Source organism: Simochromis diagramma, unplaced genomic scaffold, assembly GCF_900408965.1.
Source record: "Simochromis diagramma unplaced genomic scaffold, fSimDia1.1 OVJJ01000305.1, whole genome shotgun sequence".
In the NCBI taxonomy this organism is placed as follows: Eukaryota; Metazoa; Chordata; class Actinopteri; order Cichliformes; family Cichlidae; genus Simochromis; species Simochromis diagramma.
This window is the reverse complement of record NW_024387169.1, coordinates 2,181,930-2,198,019: the sequence shown is the minus strand read 5'-3', so window position 1 is coordinate 2,198,019 and position 16,090 is coordinate 2,181,930. Positions and strand designations below refer to the sequence as shown.

General features: G+C 45.9%; 1 protein-coding gene across 6 annotated transcripts in view; it reads right to left on the bottom strand.

Moving 5' to 3' along the window:
• The window catches only part of arhgef10 (Rho guanine nucleotide exchange factor (GEF) 10), a 41,821-nt gene that overhangs the window by 18,170 nt on the left and 7,561 nt on the right, over positions 1–16,090 (bottom strand). For 3 of the 6 annotated variants that reach the window (XM_040048954.1, XM_040048949.1, XM_040048950.1), the window contains exons 3-19: positions 14,314–14,664; positions 12,248–12,589; positions 11,427–11,463; positions 11,239–11,327; positions 10,897–10,953; positions 10,392–10,579; positions 9,979–10,095; positions 9,268–9,379; positions 8,962–9,071; positions 8,797–8,874; positions 8,537–8,716; positions 7,671–7,787; positions 7,351–7,443; positions 6,690–6,860; positions 6,047–6,192; positions 5,769–5,953; positions 2,726–2,841 (exon numbers count right to left, since the gene is read on the bottom strand). In XM_040048954.1, coding sequence (XP_039904888.1) covers positions 2,726–2,841; positions 5,769–5,953; positions 6,047–6,192; positions 6,690–6,860; positions 7,351–7,443; positions 7,671–7,787; positions 8,537–8,716; positions 8,797–8,874; positions 8,962–9,071; positions 9,268–9,379; positions 9,979–10,095; positions 10,392–10,579; positions 10,897–10,953; positions 11,239–11,327; positions 11,427–11,463; positions 12,248–12,589; positions 14,314–14,664 — 2,489 coding nt within the window. Of the gene's footprint in view, positions 1–2,725; positions 2,842–5,768; positions 5,954–6,046; positions 6,193–6,689; positions 6,861–7,350; positions 7,444–7,670; positions 7,788–8,536; positions 8,717–8,796; positions 8,875–8,961; positions 9,072–9,267; positions 9,380–9,978; positions 10,096–10,391; positions 10,580–10,896; positions 10,954–11,238; positions 11,328–11,426; positions 11,464–11,845; positions 12,220–12,247; positions 12,590–14,313; positions 14,665–16,090 lie in introns of those variants that run through there. The other 3 variants (XM_040048951.1, XM_040048952.1, XM_040048953.1) reach the window with 3 other exon arrangements.

Genomic DNA, 16,090 nt, shown 5'->3' with positions numbered 1-16,090 from the left:
AATGCGCTCTAACACAGAGCTATTACTTATGCAACTTTTGACACGTCTACTTTCTAATTCTCGTTGACACGCGCTCGAGGAGACTTCCAGTTTTCGACGCTTGTTGCAGCGGCCAAGTTATTATCATTAGTTTGCTAAATAAAATGCTTTGGATGAATCAACACGTCTACAAATGTTGTCTCTGGCTTAATGTCTCATAAATTATTACAGCGGCACAGATTAGCTCGCATACTAAGCATCTGCACAAACAGGCCAAGAATAAGATTCTACGACAGGAAGATCAGGAAAACCCTGAAGTGACATCGAGACTTGACACGAGAAGAGTTTTGGTAAACACTTTTAATTAAGAGAAGCCTCATCATTTAGAAGTTTGTTTTTAGCAGTCCTCACAAATATCAGACTTTCTCTCCTTTCCCTTTGCATCAGTCTCCAAACCTCCCGTCTCTGACACGCGTCTCTCTGAGAGCTTCTTCATCTGACAGATCTACAAGCACCGCACCACACCACCCACCCACACACACACACACACACACACACACACACACACACACACACACACGCTTACTCTAACCATCAAAAGTGAATGCCTAACCCTGACCCTTAGCTTCAACTTAACCATAACCCAAATGTAACCCTGACACTAAAACCACGTTTTGAGTCTCAAAAATGGCTTCAAACTCGTGGGGACAGCATTTTGTCCCCATAAGTACAATAACATTCCAATTTGTGGTCCCCACAAAGATGTCTAAACAAGTGCACACACAGAGACACACACAGTCTATACTACATCTGATTGTGATGACTTTTGTTAATAAGGTCGCTGCGGTCAGGTCAAATATTTCTCCATCATCCTCCCAGTATCACACTGACACGCTGCTGATACCTGCTCCTCTGTTACTCCTGTTACCTTACAGGACAGTGTCTGCTTGGTCATGTGAAACTGACTTCAAGCCACCTTGATGTACGTCCTCCATCATTTTTCATTAGTGTGTTTGACTCTATTGACCTCTGTATTCTGGAAATAATGAATACTTCTCTTTATACTGGCTCAGTTTCCAGCTATTTTAAACAAGCTATTGTTGAACCAATATTAAAGAAACCAAATTTGGACCAAGCAGTTACAGGCCAATATCAAAATGACCGTTGGTGTCAAAGACCTTGGAAGAAACAGTTGCAGAACAACTTAACGTTTTGGAGAAGAACAATGTTCTGGACATTTTCCAGTCTGGTTTCTGCACATTACACTCCACTGAAACCGCTTTGCTTAAACCGTGTGGTGACGCTGATGGCAGCAGAGTCAGGAGAGTACACCGTTCTGGTTCTGCTGGATCTCAGCTCTGCTTTTGATATTGTTGATCACAGCATCCTGATAAATAGGCTGAAGGACTTGTTTGGGATTACTGGTGTTGTTTTAAATGGTTTATGTCGCATCTATCTGAGAGATCCTTTACTGTCTGTATGAATCATGTGCTGTCAGAAACATCAGTTCTGCCTTCTGGGGCACCTCAAGGATCTGTTTTAGGTCCTATTCTCTTTTTGCTGTATATCCTCGCCTCTGTCAGTGCGCCCCAGGGCAGCTGTGGCTACAATGTAGCTTGCCATTGCCAGTGTGTGAATGTGTGTGTGAATGGGTGAATGACTGAATGTAGTGTGAAGCGCTTTGGGGTCCTTAGGGACTAGAAAAGCGCTATACAAATGCAGGCCATTTACCATAGGCCAAATTATCAGACGTTACAATAATATTTCTTATCATCTCTATGCTGATGACATTCAGTTATACTGTTCTTTCAAAGCTTCTGAGTTTTATAAATTGTCTAAACTGGATCGCCTTCAGACTGTACAGAATGCTGCGGCAAGACTTTTAACTGGTACAAAACAAGAGGTCACACATTACTCCAGTTTTGGCTTCTCTTCATTGGGTAAATTTTAGGGTTCATTTTAAAATTTTAGTTGTAACTTTTAGAGCTCTGCACGGTGAAGCTCCCCAGTACATCTCTGACCTGCTGAAACCTCATGCTTCATCTCGAGCACTCAGGTCGTCAGGTCAAAGGTTACTGGTGGTCCCTCGTACTGGGTTTAAAACACGTGGGGATCGAGCATTCAGGCACAGAGGCTGTGGGACTCCCTGCCGTTGACTCCTTTAAAAAGCAGCTGCAGATGTTTTTATACAAACGAGCTTTTAATTAATTTTTTCACTGTTTTATATTATTTTATTTGTATTTCTGATTTTATTGTGAAGCACTTTGTGATTTTTATCTGTGAAATGTGCTTTATAAATACATTTTACTTACTTACACACCTGCTTACACCCCACGAGCACAGGCAGGCTTGTGTGTATGCGCAGCTACACGATATGACAGGTTTGAACAGTACAAACCAGGATGCAGGAGACTCCTCATCCTCCTCAGACAAACTGCCCACACAGGCACATTTCACAGCATCATACAAACACAGAGCAAACTGGTCCTTGTGGACATGTGAGAGGAGGCTTAATGAATATGATTTTAGGTCCCTAGGTACGCCCATTAAAAGAACATTAGTGTGTGTCAACTCTCACAACCTTCCAAGAGTATTAATAGACAGGAAATCCCAAAAAGCTCCCATGTTTTAGACTCATGTTCAGTTTGATTTTCCCTAAAATGTCGGGACTTTACCTCTGAGACCCACATTTTTCTTAGACTGACTCTATTTTAGACATAATTAACTGTATCATGCAGCGGAGTACCTGGTAGTTTCCCTTGAGGCTGCCAATCATGGTGGAGATCTGGTTGACCAGGCTGAGATCATGGATTAGGTTCTGCAGGTCTTGGTACAGCTGACCGGGGCCCATGTACAGTTTATCTACACAGAAACACATTTTCAGGTGGTTTATTCACATCAAATCAAATGTAATAAAAGTGTAATAATGGCTCATACAGTAGCAAAAGAGCAGCAGTGACTACAATCCCAAATTAAAGTATTACAAACGGACAGACAGCATGGCTCAGAGGAAGCTGAATGAGCAAAGTCAGGGTGATTAGATAAGCAGTTGTCCTCCCACACGGACAGTGACAGCTCTGCAGACGTGGCAGTAATTCTCACCCCTGTGAACCAGCCAGCGTTAGCTTTCAGGGGACAAACATCTAATGCTGTTTGTTGATGCATGTCAGTGTAAATCATCCTCTCTGTTCCTCCCACCTGTACCTGCTCTATGTGGGCGGAAACAGGTTTCCAGCTTCCCGTCTGCCCCTCGTGGAAGCTAGTAATCCTACGTGATGTTACAGCAACTGTTGCAGTTCTGCATCTATGAAAAAAAACACTGCAGCACAGACCGGATTAAAGGTCTGTCAGGGCACCGGCCTCCATCGCTCTCCGTCAGTCAGCTGATCCGCCCATGAAGAACAGCACTTGCAGCAGAGAGCAAGAGGAAAACACTTGCTAAGTCTGCGTGTGAAGGTCTGCAGCGAACAAAGAGTTAAACTGCAACTCTGGGAGATCCAGAATGCCTTCAGCTCTGTTTGCGTCTGTTATTCTTCTCTCCTCTTTCATCCTCTCGTACAATAGTCACAAAGTCTGACTCCGACTGCAGCTCCATGGTAACCCGGCCCGGCTCCCTCACGACTGGGCGTTCGGGGGAAATCTTACCCCTGTTTGTACATGACCAGTTCGTTGGTGGTCTCTGTAAGAGTTACTCTGAAACGTTTCCCTCCGAGTTTGCCTGCATGAGGCTGTTCAAATACAGCCATCTTTACACATGCGTGAGCACTACTGCCGGGCCTCCTGTAGACTATATTGGTTTTTGGTTTCACTGATGTTTGCATGACCTCCAATTCAATCGCAGTGATCCCAAAATATATTTAACATGTTTATTTACTTGAAACAATAATGATATCAGATGAGGAATTTGCTCTTGGAGTGTTTCTGGTTTTGGTAGTGTCTGTGCGTGGGTGTCTTTCTGTCTGCAAACACAACAAAAGGTTTGAAGTTTTATCAGAATTTATTCAAAGTAGAAACGGCTTCTTGTTGTTCCAGGCTCGTCTAAGGCAGCTGCACGGCTCATGTGTCTCTTTAAACACTGTGACCAGGAGGCTGAATGCAGGTCGGGACAGGAATAAACCTTCATCATTGAAACATTAACATTTCTACATGATTTAAATGTCTTTGTTTTTATTGTTATTGCTAAGAAGCCCTATAACCTGCATATGACTGGTCTCTGTGCTAACTTTCTCACACCATCAGTACCATTACTTGCTGTTTATTACGTGTATTTACTAGCAGAAGTAATAAGGCCCAGGCAAGAATATAACCCCATCACAGCAGCGACCATTCCCACAGACTAGACTGGCTCTGTGTAACCCATTTCAAACTGGGTCCAACCTCGTGAATGGCTCTTTGTGAGAGCGCCAACTGCCCAGATTTTTCTAACAAAACCGGCCCAGGAGCATCTTCAGAAGCAGGACAGTCACCCCAGCAATTACACGCTTCCTAAAAACAAACACGATATCTACAAATGACACACCGGCCGTGAGAGCCGCAGGAAAACATAACTCCAAATGACCGGTGTGCACGGTGGTCTAATTGCAGTGCAGCGTAGGGAAGAGATGACTTAAGCAGAGAGACATGAAAACGATGACATCATAGCTGGAGAGTCCCTGCGTTGCCTTCACTGCAGGCTGGTCTGCGAGCGGATTTTTGGCTGCACACACGGGGCTGAGAAAACAATTGTTTCCACTTGTTAAAAGTTCCTGGATGATGCACACATTTGTAGCACACACACACACACACACACACACACACACACACACACACACACACACACACACACACACACACACACACATCAAGTTATTTCCAGACTAAGTGCATCACAGCGAGGAAACTCTGATGCATTAATGTTAAGTAATGTAGATAATCTCAACATTAAGTTCCATTACATCTGATTCTGTCTGCAAGAACAGCCCCATCATCTGTTAACATGCTGGACTCTCCATGGGAGGCAGATGATGTGAAACAGTGGAGCGCTCGCTGAATGCAGCTTACACTCAGGGAAAAAGTAAAAGCACATAAATAGCAGGTAGAGAAAAGAAGAAGGTGTTTAAGTAGCTGGTGGGCAGCAGGTGTGGATCAGAGATCGATGACAGTGTGACCACTGGCAGGAAAAGTCTGACTGTTATATCAAAGTATTTGAGAGAAGTGGAGAGTCAGTGAGCTCCAGAGCGCAGTGTGTAATCAGCGGCAGTAATTACAGCGCTGAAGGAACCAGCCTTTGACCTCTGCTTGAATTCTTCAAACTTTGGACAAACCAGGGAAAATACGTAATCAAAGCATTGCAGCAGACACCCGGCAAATTTAAACACAGATCGAATCCTGAAATAAAAAGTGCAGCGCTGCGACCGCAGAATGCGACGCTGTTTTTAGGCCTGCTGTTTGTCTGGTCTGGGCCTTTTAAAGTGGCCGAGCAGCTGTGTGTGACGGGGAACCTACTGGAAAGACTGAAATCACCCGACCGGCAGCCAGCAAAGCTGAGGACTGCAGAGGGGAAAAAACACACATGTGCTGGCTGGGAAATAAATATTTCCACTGATGTTTTTAAGAAACGGTGACAGTTTTCAACTCGGTCTAAGGAAGTCGAAGCAGATGCAGTTCCTCATGTCAGAGGACCGACCCTCAACTGCTGATACCGTACGATCCACTAAACTAATGAGTTACTAGATTTGTGCCAAACAGAGACACAAATAAGGTGACGGGCGAGCAGACACAAAATCCCTGACTGTGAAACTGCGTCGTACTTGGCTTGGCGCTGATCACCACTTTCTCGCCCGAATGAGGAGGAGGGAAGCGGCCGGTGTCGGCCATGTCTTCGCTGGACCCGAACTCAAGCACCTCCACGAAGCTCAGAGGCACGCTCCACTTCAGAAGGAACTTCTGGTCAAGTGTTACGCTTCCGCTGCCACTGCCGCTGCCATCCTGAAATCTGGAAAAAGAAACGAGCGATGAAAACGCTTTGATATGAAACCCCCCGATTCTCACACAGGTATGTAACTTTGTGGGTCGTGGTCTCCCTCACCGGATGTTGGGCGTGGCACACATGAGCACATCGTTGAGCAGGAACAGGCGTCGCTCCTTGGTTTTGATGATTTCCCCACGCTCGTTGTAGACCGTTTCCACCATGTCGTCTGAGCGGATCAAGTGGCGGCTGCCGTTACTTAGAAGCTGATGACAGAGATGATACGCTACATTAATGCTCTGAAGACGCTAAACAAAAACCCAGCTCGGAGAAGGAATACAGAACAATCAAAGACTAAGAGTACTCGCATTTCATTTGGCATTAATGGCTCATTTCACTCTTGCATCCTCTCACTTTGGATAAGAGTAATGCAGCGACTCTGAGAATATCCAGGCTACGGGGAACTCACAGCCTGCCCCATCCAGGCCATCCTGTAAACACGCCTGTGCACAGATGCCAGAGTGGGTGGCTGAAGACAGTCGAATAATTATACCTTGGGGAAAGCTGGTGTTTTTGTGCAAACGCTGTGCTAAGCCATGCACTAAAAATAAGGTATTCAGTCAGGAGAGAAGCTCCAGTGTCTGATGGCCGCCCACACTGGGACTGAGAGAAATGCCACAGCATATGCTAAAAAAATAAATCAGCCAAAAGCAAAGTCTCCACCGATCAGTAGACTTTTGGTTCGGCGCAGAAACGTGCAGACCTTGTTGAGGTAGCGCTCGTTCATGGCCTTTGCGATGTGACGGATCTCGCAGCGCTGGTCGGCTTCTCTCTTCTTTTCATTGAGCTTCTCAGCCAGAGTCTCCAGTTCGGTCAGGGCCATCTGCAGGGGCAGGCGGTCCGGGTGACCCACTGGTGTGTTCTTCAACATGTCCTGATGAAGACGAGAGAAAAAAAAAGACACCAGTTTGATGCTTTTTCACCCCGTTTTCAACAACTAATACCAGCCGAGCCCTGTTCTGCCCCACTCCATCTTTCTACATATAACACACATCCTCATAATTCATCCTAAAGATTTAAGAATCGATGGAGAGCCCTCAGCTCTTATCAAGCCGTCTTGATTGCTATTAAACTGGTGTAAAAAAGAAAGAAAGCAGCCCAGTGTCCCACATTTTCACTGATATTTTCCTGCAGCAGACATTAATAGTAAATATGCCGGGGCAACGGGAAGCAGGATTAAAAGAGACGAGGAAAGCAGGTCTCTTCAGAGCAATTCCCCTGCCTCGCTTTGAGCCACAGCTTTGAAAAACAAAGTGCTGGGTTTATGAATGCGGCACTCCCTCTGCTGGTGAACACATGAACAACACTGCCTGCTGCACATTGCATTTTACTGTGAAGGAGGTGAAAATAAGAGTGAACTATACCTGCAGCAGCAAAATGAACTGAGGGAATCTCTGGATAGGCTTCATCATCAGGCCGTACAGAGTCATTCGGTCACTGCTGGTTTCCTGACGATGCTGTCGGCGACAAGATGGCCAATCGGTGTAAAGACTTTCATTTTGTAAGAAAATCAATATACCAATCTGTTTTAATGTGAACAGCTGCATTTGATATCAGATATATAGCAAAACAGCTTTTTTTATTCAAATGCACAGCAACAAAATAATGAAACAGTTTAATGAGAAACAAACTTCCACTCTGTCCTGTAAGGTTAATATTTGACATTAGTGTGTTGGTCTCAAACCTTGAGGAATTCCAGGAATGCCGGTTTGGAGGCGCACGTCTTCCTCACGACTGCCATCGCAGTGCTGAAGTTATTCACATACTCGCGATAGGCGTCCAGCACCATGGACTTAGAGAACTGCACATAAACACAGGGGTTACTTACTGCATCATGTGCTTCAGTTACAGGAAATGACATCATCCAAACCTCTATAAAGATGCACACCACAGCAGCAGTACCATTAAAAATGTGAATTCACTTTAACTTGTCTATGGTGCTTTAATAAGGTGCAAATATGCTTTTTATAAATTAGGTCTAATAATGCTCATGCTCACAAGCAAAGAGCTGTGTGATATAGTTATGTTACATAAAGATTTACATAAAAAGCTTTTCTGTCTAAGTCATGTTCACCAATAAGCGGTAAAAGTTCCATCAGAAGGAGAACTATTTATAGGAATACTGAAAACGATTGATGCTGGTCTGCTGCTGAAAACGGATTTTCAGTGTTTTGTCCATCAGTTTGTCCAGACTGAATCTCCTGAGTGTTGGCTGATGGGCAAAGCGAGACTCAGACGTCATCCTTTCAGCGTGCGGGACAGGAGACGCTCCCTCTGAGGGCTTTTATCGCTTTTTTAACCGCTGAGTGGCACAGCAGTGAGAACTTTAGCTCCAGTGTTATTTAGGTAAAAAAATGAACCTCTTCAAGGTTCAAACTTGCCTATGAGGTGACATTTTTTTGTTTTACTCTATAAATACTTCAGGTCCGAATAAAGCTTTTCATGTGAAATCCTGTGGTTTTATTATTTGGACTGTGGCGTGTCACATGACAGGCTTTAGGTATCTCCTGTAAGACGTCTCTGACAGGAAGTAAGATGGCACGAGCTTACCGACGCCACAAAGACATCCCCGATCATCTCCAGGCTGTCCCACTCCGCCACGCGGCTCGCCAGGGCGATCTGGAACAGGAAGTGGCACTGCAGGATTTCACGCACGCGATAGAAAGTCATCTTCAGTTTCCTGTCACTCAGCAGTCTGGGCTCGATCTGCGACAGGGGCTTCTCATATTGCTGACGAAGGAGACAATACAAACTGTAATAAGATGCACTTAAGAACCAAAGCGCCAATCACCGCAGCTGTACTCGCATACCTCTAAAATCCTCTTGAGAGAATCGAGATAATTCTTCTCGCTCTCCAAAATAGATCCCAGGATGCATCTTCTGACCAGCTGTGGATCAAACACAGGTTTCCTTCACCAGCGATTTCACAGAGTTAAGCATAACTGGATTAGGTTAGAGTTGGGAAAGTTACAAACCTGCTGCTGTGACAGAGCCTCCGGTGCTGGACACAGTACTGGCTCAACATTGAAACAGTCCACCTCGATGAAGAGTCCAGACTCCTCATCCTCAAAACAGGCCGACTTCTCTAAAAGATTCGAAACAACAGGAAGTAAAGCACTAAAGTCCACCAGAAGAGCAAAAAGACTCAGCCTCCTAGAAGCACCAAGTGACCACATTTACAAGATTTTCAGAAAACCTGACCTCTGACCTTGAGGCTGAGGTCAATGAGATTTGAACTCCTAGGTAATCGTGTATTTTAGTGTAACTTAAGCAGCACAAACCCTGACAGAAAGACTTGGTTTTGATGAAGGAGCGTCCCTTCTTCACTGCAGCTTTGGTTTTCTCCAGTCCATCTTTGGTTCCTTCCTTGGCAGCCTTCACCAGCTTTTGCATCTTGGATGAGACAGAATGCACCATTACTAAGATTTGAAGAGTCCTTTTTAGTCCAGGTTTGGTTTAGTCTGTCTAAACCTACGGCTAAAGAAGAGCTGAACCGATCTACAGGAGCAGTGTTAGAGGAGGGATGAACAGAATGCGTAACACAAGACGACAGAAGAGCAGAGGCGACCACAGGAGACAGAAACTGGGACATCAGCTAAAAGCAACGTGGTGCTTTTAAGAACATAATGCGAGATCGAGGTTTAAATGTCACAGACGTCGCAGTCTGTACAATGGAACACAAAGGTTCAAATGCTTGGGAGACACGGTTGCTGGTGTCTCAGTTTGCTGAAGAATAAACACGTGTTACTTTAAATGTGTCCTTTCGGACGTCCGACGCACGAACATTCAATGAGACAGGTCGACGTGGCAGAAAGGGATGCAAAGGAACTGCTCGCACTCCCACCATCACCACAAGTTCATTCACGTCACAGCAGGATGAAGGTACCAAGTCAGAAGCAGGACGCCCAGAGTGGAGGTAGCCAGACTGAGTGTGAAGGGCCGGGACTACTTTATCTAGTACAAACACATGAGGTGAGCCTCAGCCAGTTTACCTTCTGCTCGTGTTTCTGTTTTAACTGCTGCAGCTCTACCGTTCCCACTGTGTTTGCCATTAGATCTTTCATCTTTTTCTCATAGTGTTCTTTCAAGCGTGTCAGATCTTGAGAGAGCTAAACAAAAGCAAAGCAAGCGTTACTGGTTACACAGACTGGGAATGAGTTTTTTTAAATAAAGTGATTTTGAAGTGTCAAAACCACGAGGCAAATCATCACAACGTGCAGGAAGACGACTAGGAGAAGCGAATGGGCTGCATCGAATGCACGAGTGTGCATCGCTGTAAACTGGAAAGAATAAGCAGAGTAAAAAAGACACTTTCATAAACTGTATGAAAGACACGCTGCGTTATCCCCGCTATCCTGAGCTGCATGTTTAACGTGCTGACGAGAAAAGTAATCCTTATACACACATGAGTCTTCCTCTGGGGCGGCTTCCCTCTCATGAAGGCGTGGGGCAGGCCGTTCTCAGGCCGACCTTCCCCGTCGCTGGCTTCGTCGTAGCTTTCAAACTCGCTGGAGCTCCAGCCGTTGTCGAGGGAGCTGTTGCAGCCGCCCTCCTCGCCGAGCTCCACATCGTCGTAGATCATCTCATCTGGATCTGTACGAATGAGAGCGACTTGCAGTGATACTCAGAAATGCTACAGTCTGGCTACGACCTTAAATGAACTTGAAGTTTCATGATGCAGACGAACATGTGAGAAGTCCCAAGCTTCACTGAATGCAACACTCATCTCATCAAAATATCTAATTAGCGACACTGAAGCCAATAAACAAGTCAAACAGGAGTTTTTGAGCCTAAATAAGTCAAACGGTGACTTTTAAACGAGAAGAAAGAAGCGAAAGTGGACGGGATCAAAAACAGGAAGCTTGAAACTGAATGTGTGGAATGAGAAAAATAAAGTATAGTTCACAAACCTGTGTTGGAGTCGGAGTTTTCTCTGGGCACATCATCATAGATCACCTCATGTGGATCTGAAAAGACACGTGCACGGTTTTTACACACCACGTAACCGATCCAGTAACGCGACAGCCAGGATGCGATGCAGGGAGAGAGCTAGAAGACAGGCAAACGCAAGGCTGTGCTTCCTCAAACGAACGGGGAAGGAAGTCTCCGGGAATCCAGTTGTGTCATAAGAACATTTTAAAAAGATGAGAGCACCCTGCGGGCATGTCGTGACTGCGCAGAGGCAAACGCAGAGAGATGACACCGCAGCAGCACCGCGGTAACTTTGACCTTACTCGGAATTGTTTCCTTACTTTCCATCCATGCGGTGTTGGCAGGATCTGATGCCCATTTTGCCAAAGCATCCTCTTCTCTGATAGGTGGATACTCTTCACTGAAAACACTTGGAGAACACATAAAAACACATTTTCAATGTAACACGTCCCCGACGTTGCTGTCGATGCACTCTGTGATGGGCACAAACGGCTCGCATGTGACTCACCTGTCAGCTGAGGCGTTCCCAGTCCCAACCAGCATCACTGCAGGGAAAATGAACTGTGGTGTGAATCCTGCAGGAATTATTTTCCCCAATCAAACATTCCAAACAGCACATCACAGAACTGCAAAGCTTTTCCACACGTGCCACCAGGGGTCACTGATAATTCCACGGATAATTTAACCTGGATATGTTTTAGAGTAAATGTGCTTCCACAAAACTTCATCTAACATATGTGTCTAATTGAAATTCCTTCTGCGTGCTTCTGTTTTCCTTGGAAGATGTCATAACTTCAGCAAAAGGCCCGTACTGTGTGCATTCATCAAAAAACTGCACAAATGAATATCATGGTTGCACTCTCTGGCTTTGTAACATCTAAAAAGCACAAGTATTTCAACATGGTGTGACCTTGTTTAGATAATTACAGTGTAATTAGGCTCCTGGGACCGCCAGGCCACAAGCTTGGGCTCAGTTACTGCAAGATTTTAGGGAAACCGGAAAATCCTTACAGCCAGCACGGATCTTTGGGGAGGGCTAAATTTAGGCCCTACTTCCTTGTGGCAAGGCTTTAGGAAAAACAAGAGAAAGAAGAAAGGACGGGGGGATCGCAGCAGCCGGGACAGCGTTTACGTGTCATAGCTGTGCATCCGTGAGTGAGAGCAGGGAAAAAGAAAAGTAGGGATTAAATAACAACTTCACTGCTAGGGAAGATTCAGTTATGGATATAATTTGATAAACATTTGCTTTAACTCGGAAGCATTCGCTCTTAATTTAGCAGCGTTTATTAAAGTCTCCTCCGGGCTTCCCCTGGTGCTCGTTTCATTTACCATCTTCATCCACGGAGAGGTGTCGAATGATGACAGGTGTGGTGTAAGCTGGGGTGATGAGCGGTACTCCAGAGGGGGTCGCATAGCCACACGGGACAGGCACCGAGTATCCCGAAGCGATGCCAGCAGGGCTGCCGGGAGGATCCTGGCCGTCTGCCTCTTGTTCTTTGGGCTCCGTGGGCGAGGGGGTGGGAGAGGCGGGTCCGTGCTGCTGGTCAAGCTGCTGCTGCTGGAAGGAAGTGATGTCAATCACAGAGTAGGGGTTGACTTTGCCCTGGGAGGAGGAACCGGGGGCGACGTGTGGAGCGTCGCTGACGGATACTTTCTGGCCTTCACTGACTGCTGAGGGAAAGATCATACAGTTAGCTGACACAGTTACAAATACAGTTACAAATATAGTTACATTTAGACAAAGATGGCCTCAAATTATTATATTTATTTGACTATATGAACTTGACTACTCCACACATTAGAAATGAGCATTAAAAACCTTTTAATGAATGAAATCTTACTTTTTCAGAGCTGTCTGATCATTTTGGTGTCTCTCAGTTGTTCATATAAACATTATTCATTATTTAAATACTCGGTTAGACCCATTTCTCCTTCAGAACTGCCTTAAATCTTCAACAAACTGCTGGAAACATTCCCCAGAGATTCATGGCCAGCAAATCCTAAAGGTGCTCTGCTGGATTGAGATCTGGTGACTGTGGAGTCCGTTTGAGTACGGCAAACTCATCGTCATGTTCAAGAAACCAGTTTGAGACCATCTGAGCTTTGAGACGTGATGTGGTCTCTGTGCTCACAAAGGCACAGCCATGATCTACACTCCGGTAAGATGTGGTGTTCAGACGATGCTCGTTTGGCACGACGGGGCCCAAAGTGTGCCGAGAAAATTTCCCCCCAGCCGCTCATAGAAGGCAGGATGGATCCATGCTTTCATTAGATTTCCTGTTCTGAAAGTCACAGCAGACACGGAGACTCATCAGAACAGGAAATCTTTTATTGGTGAGCCTGTGAGAACGGTGGCCTCAGTTTCCTGTCCTTAGCTGACAGGAGAGCCACCCGGTGTGGCCTTCTGTAGCCCATCTGCTTCGACGTTTGACGTGTTGTAGTTTCAGAGGTGCTCTTCTGCATACCTCGGGTATAATCAATAGTTATTTGTGGTTACCGCTGCCTTCCTATCAGCTCGAGGCAGCCTGGCCACTCTCCTCTGACCTCTGGAATCAACAAGGCTTTTTCTCCACTTACAGAGGAGCAGCTGAGGCTCAGGAGGAAGAGCTATGAAGGGTTGGTGCTTTGATCCATAGTTCCTGCATCGGTTAGATTAAAAGGTAAGAAAGCACTTTGAGCACTCAGACTATGAAAGTCCCATGTTTCCATTTAACTGCTGCTCACTGGACATTTGCTATTTTGCATGTCTGTTGTGGGAAAATTCCAGTCCAACCTGAAACAGTAGATGTTCACACTGGGGACACGTTTCTAAAATCTCGAGGTGACTGCTGCTGTGATTTGGTGCTACTTTTATGCAGCTTTGGTTAAAGCTGCAGTGGCATTGTGCAGCAGTGAGCAGTGCTGAAAGTATGAAAACCTGAATGGGGGAACATCACGTAGCGTCTACGCTAGAAGACTTCTGCATGTATGTGGATCTTGCATCTCTCACGAGTGCAAACGATGCTCAAACGGTGAAGTGTAGTGCAGTGGGAACATCTCATCATATTTCAGAATGACTGAGAATAAACGGAGCCCAGCCCGACCGCTGCTGCTGTCGTGCCCTTCAGTGATAAAAGCCAGAACATCTCCAGCTACAGGCAGCCAGATATACAAGGTGTCACCAGAGAGACAGACTGCCCCACTTTACGATCTCACTCGCGCTGGAACTGAAGGGGCGTGAGCAGAGCCAGATAAGGTACGCACAACATGACAGGGCAATGCAGAGAACCTTTGTCACTGCCAAAAAACAAAACACACACTCGAGGCATTGCTTGCACTTAACTGATTTCCAAACACAACTTTAGTTGGAAGGACTCTCTGTCCTAAGGAAAGGCCAGCACTTCTGGACCGCATACCTGTTGCTGCAGGATGTGTCTCTGTGTCATCATCCAGAGGAGGGAGCGGAGGCGGAGGCAAATCATTCTCCCTGTCATCAGTCCCCTCAGCAGCAGATGTCCCTTCAGCTTCTGAAGCTGCGCCACCTGCTGTGGCAACTGTTCCATCTGCTGATGATGGAGCTGCGGAGGAAGGCACCGGGGGGTCCGCAGTGGGGAGGAGGTCCGAGCGTTGGCTGTTCACAGTGCTGTCCTTGTTCTGATCCCTACTGACGGGGAGCGCGGGCGGCGGGCAGGCAGCCTCGGGGATGTCGTCAAAATCGAAGGGTTCCCCCTCATCTTCATCTGCAAAAGAGATGTCACCTGCCAACACTGGACAGGTTCCAGATGTGCCAGGTGTTGGATTTTAGTTAGATTTAGAGAATAATAGCGATCGCTTTATTATCTTATCATGTAGTGCAAAACTCTGAGGTGACAGACACACTAATTATGAGTTTACCACAATCAGCTAAACACTTTTTGACTGCATGATAATAGTAACGATACTTAAAGCGCTGCTTTAACATCTGTAGCATCATGGGTGGTGCTGCAGCTCTGGAAAAAGAGGCTGAGGACACAGACACAGATACGCTCTGGGTGGCATTTGAAATCTGCAGGACTGAGCCACATACAGACTTCTAATTAAGGATGGGCTTGACTTTATTGCACAAGCGTCGGCATCGGGGACTGGCACCAAAGCAGCACATGCACTGGTTTTACAGCAAAAACAAACTGGGGGGTTCCAACGCACAGCTAGCATTCAAAGGCATTCACATCAGAGCGCTCAGCTGACAGGAGACAGGAAGGGAACTACAAATATCTTTCCAGTTTCCACACTGCAATTAGGCCAGCAGGAAAGAGAGCTGTTACTCCCTTCAGCGAGGGCTACAGCCTGAGTTCGTGCATTATTCCTGGTTTAGGAATGCTCAGCCTTCATTAGCAGGCTTCAGCTCCAACATGGATACAGACAGTTTGTGGGATTGCAGTAAAAAAAACAAGAGTATTTTTATTTCAGAAGTCAGTGCTGGTGAAGATATGAGGTAATACTATAAATAGGCTTTACAGAGCTTGTATGGGGCTCTGCTTCTATCAGAGACAACATCGTGAAGGGTTTCTGAGAATCATATTTTCTCCCACTATCACAGTTTCTCTCAAATACCGGCCCCCCAACAGCACCAGAGGCCGAAATAGCTCAGCTGGGAGAGCGTTAGACTGAAGATCTAAAGGTCACTGGTTCGATCCCACCGCCACAGTTTTTATTCTTTGCTGTCATGTTTGAAGTCCCAACATTTACACATACTTCTTTGATCATTGTATAGTTACTGCTTACACACAGTCACCATCTAATTAACCACATTCACCTCCAGGCTAGTGGCCAGCTAACGGGCTGAACCCTAACTTTGGTGCACACAGCTGTGAATCAGGCTCTGACAGGTAGTCGTTCCACCTCCTCAGTGTGAGAGAGAACAGCCTGTGATTAATGTTCCCGCTCAACTTTGTCAACCCGTGTCCATCTCCACCCACGGCTCAAGAAAACAGAAGTGCAAAGAACAAGCATGGGAACAGAGATGCTATCTGCCTGTTTCCATCGGTGGAGATGAACGCTGTGGGACGCCGTGATAAGGCACGGACAGCCTTTGGAAACACTGGGAAGTAGGATGCATGATCACATGCTAAAAACTGCAGTAATCTGCACTTTGGTGAAACACTCGACCGTGTCAGAACAGAGTTCGTTTGATTGGATTTTGCCAGAGCAATA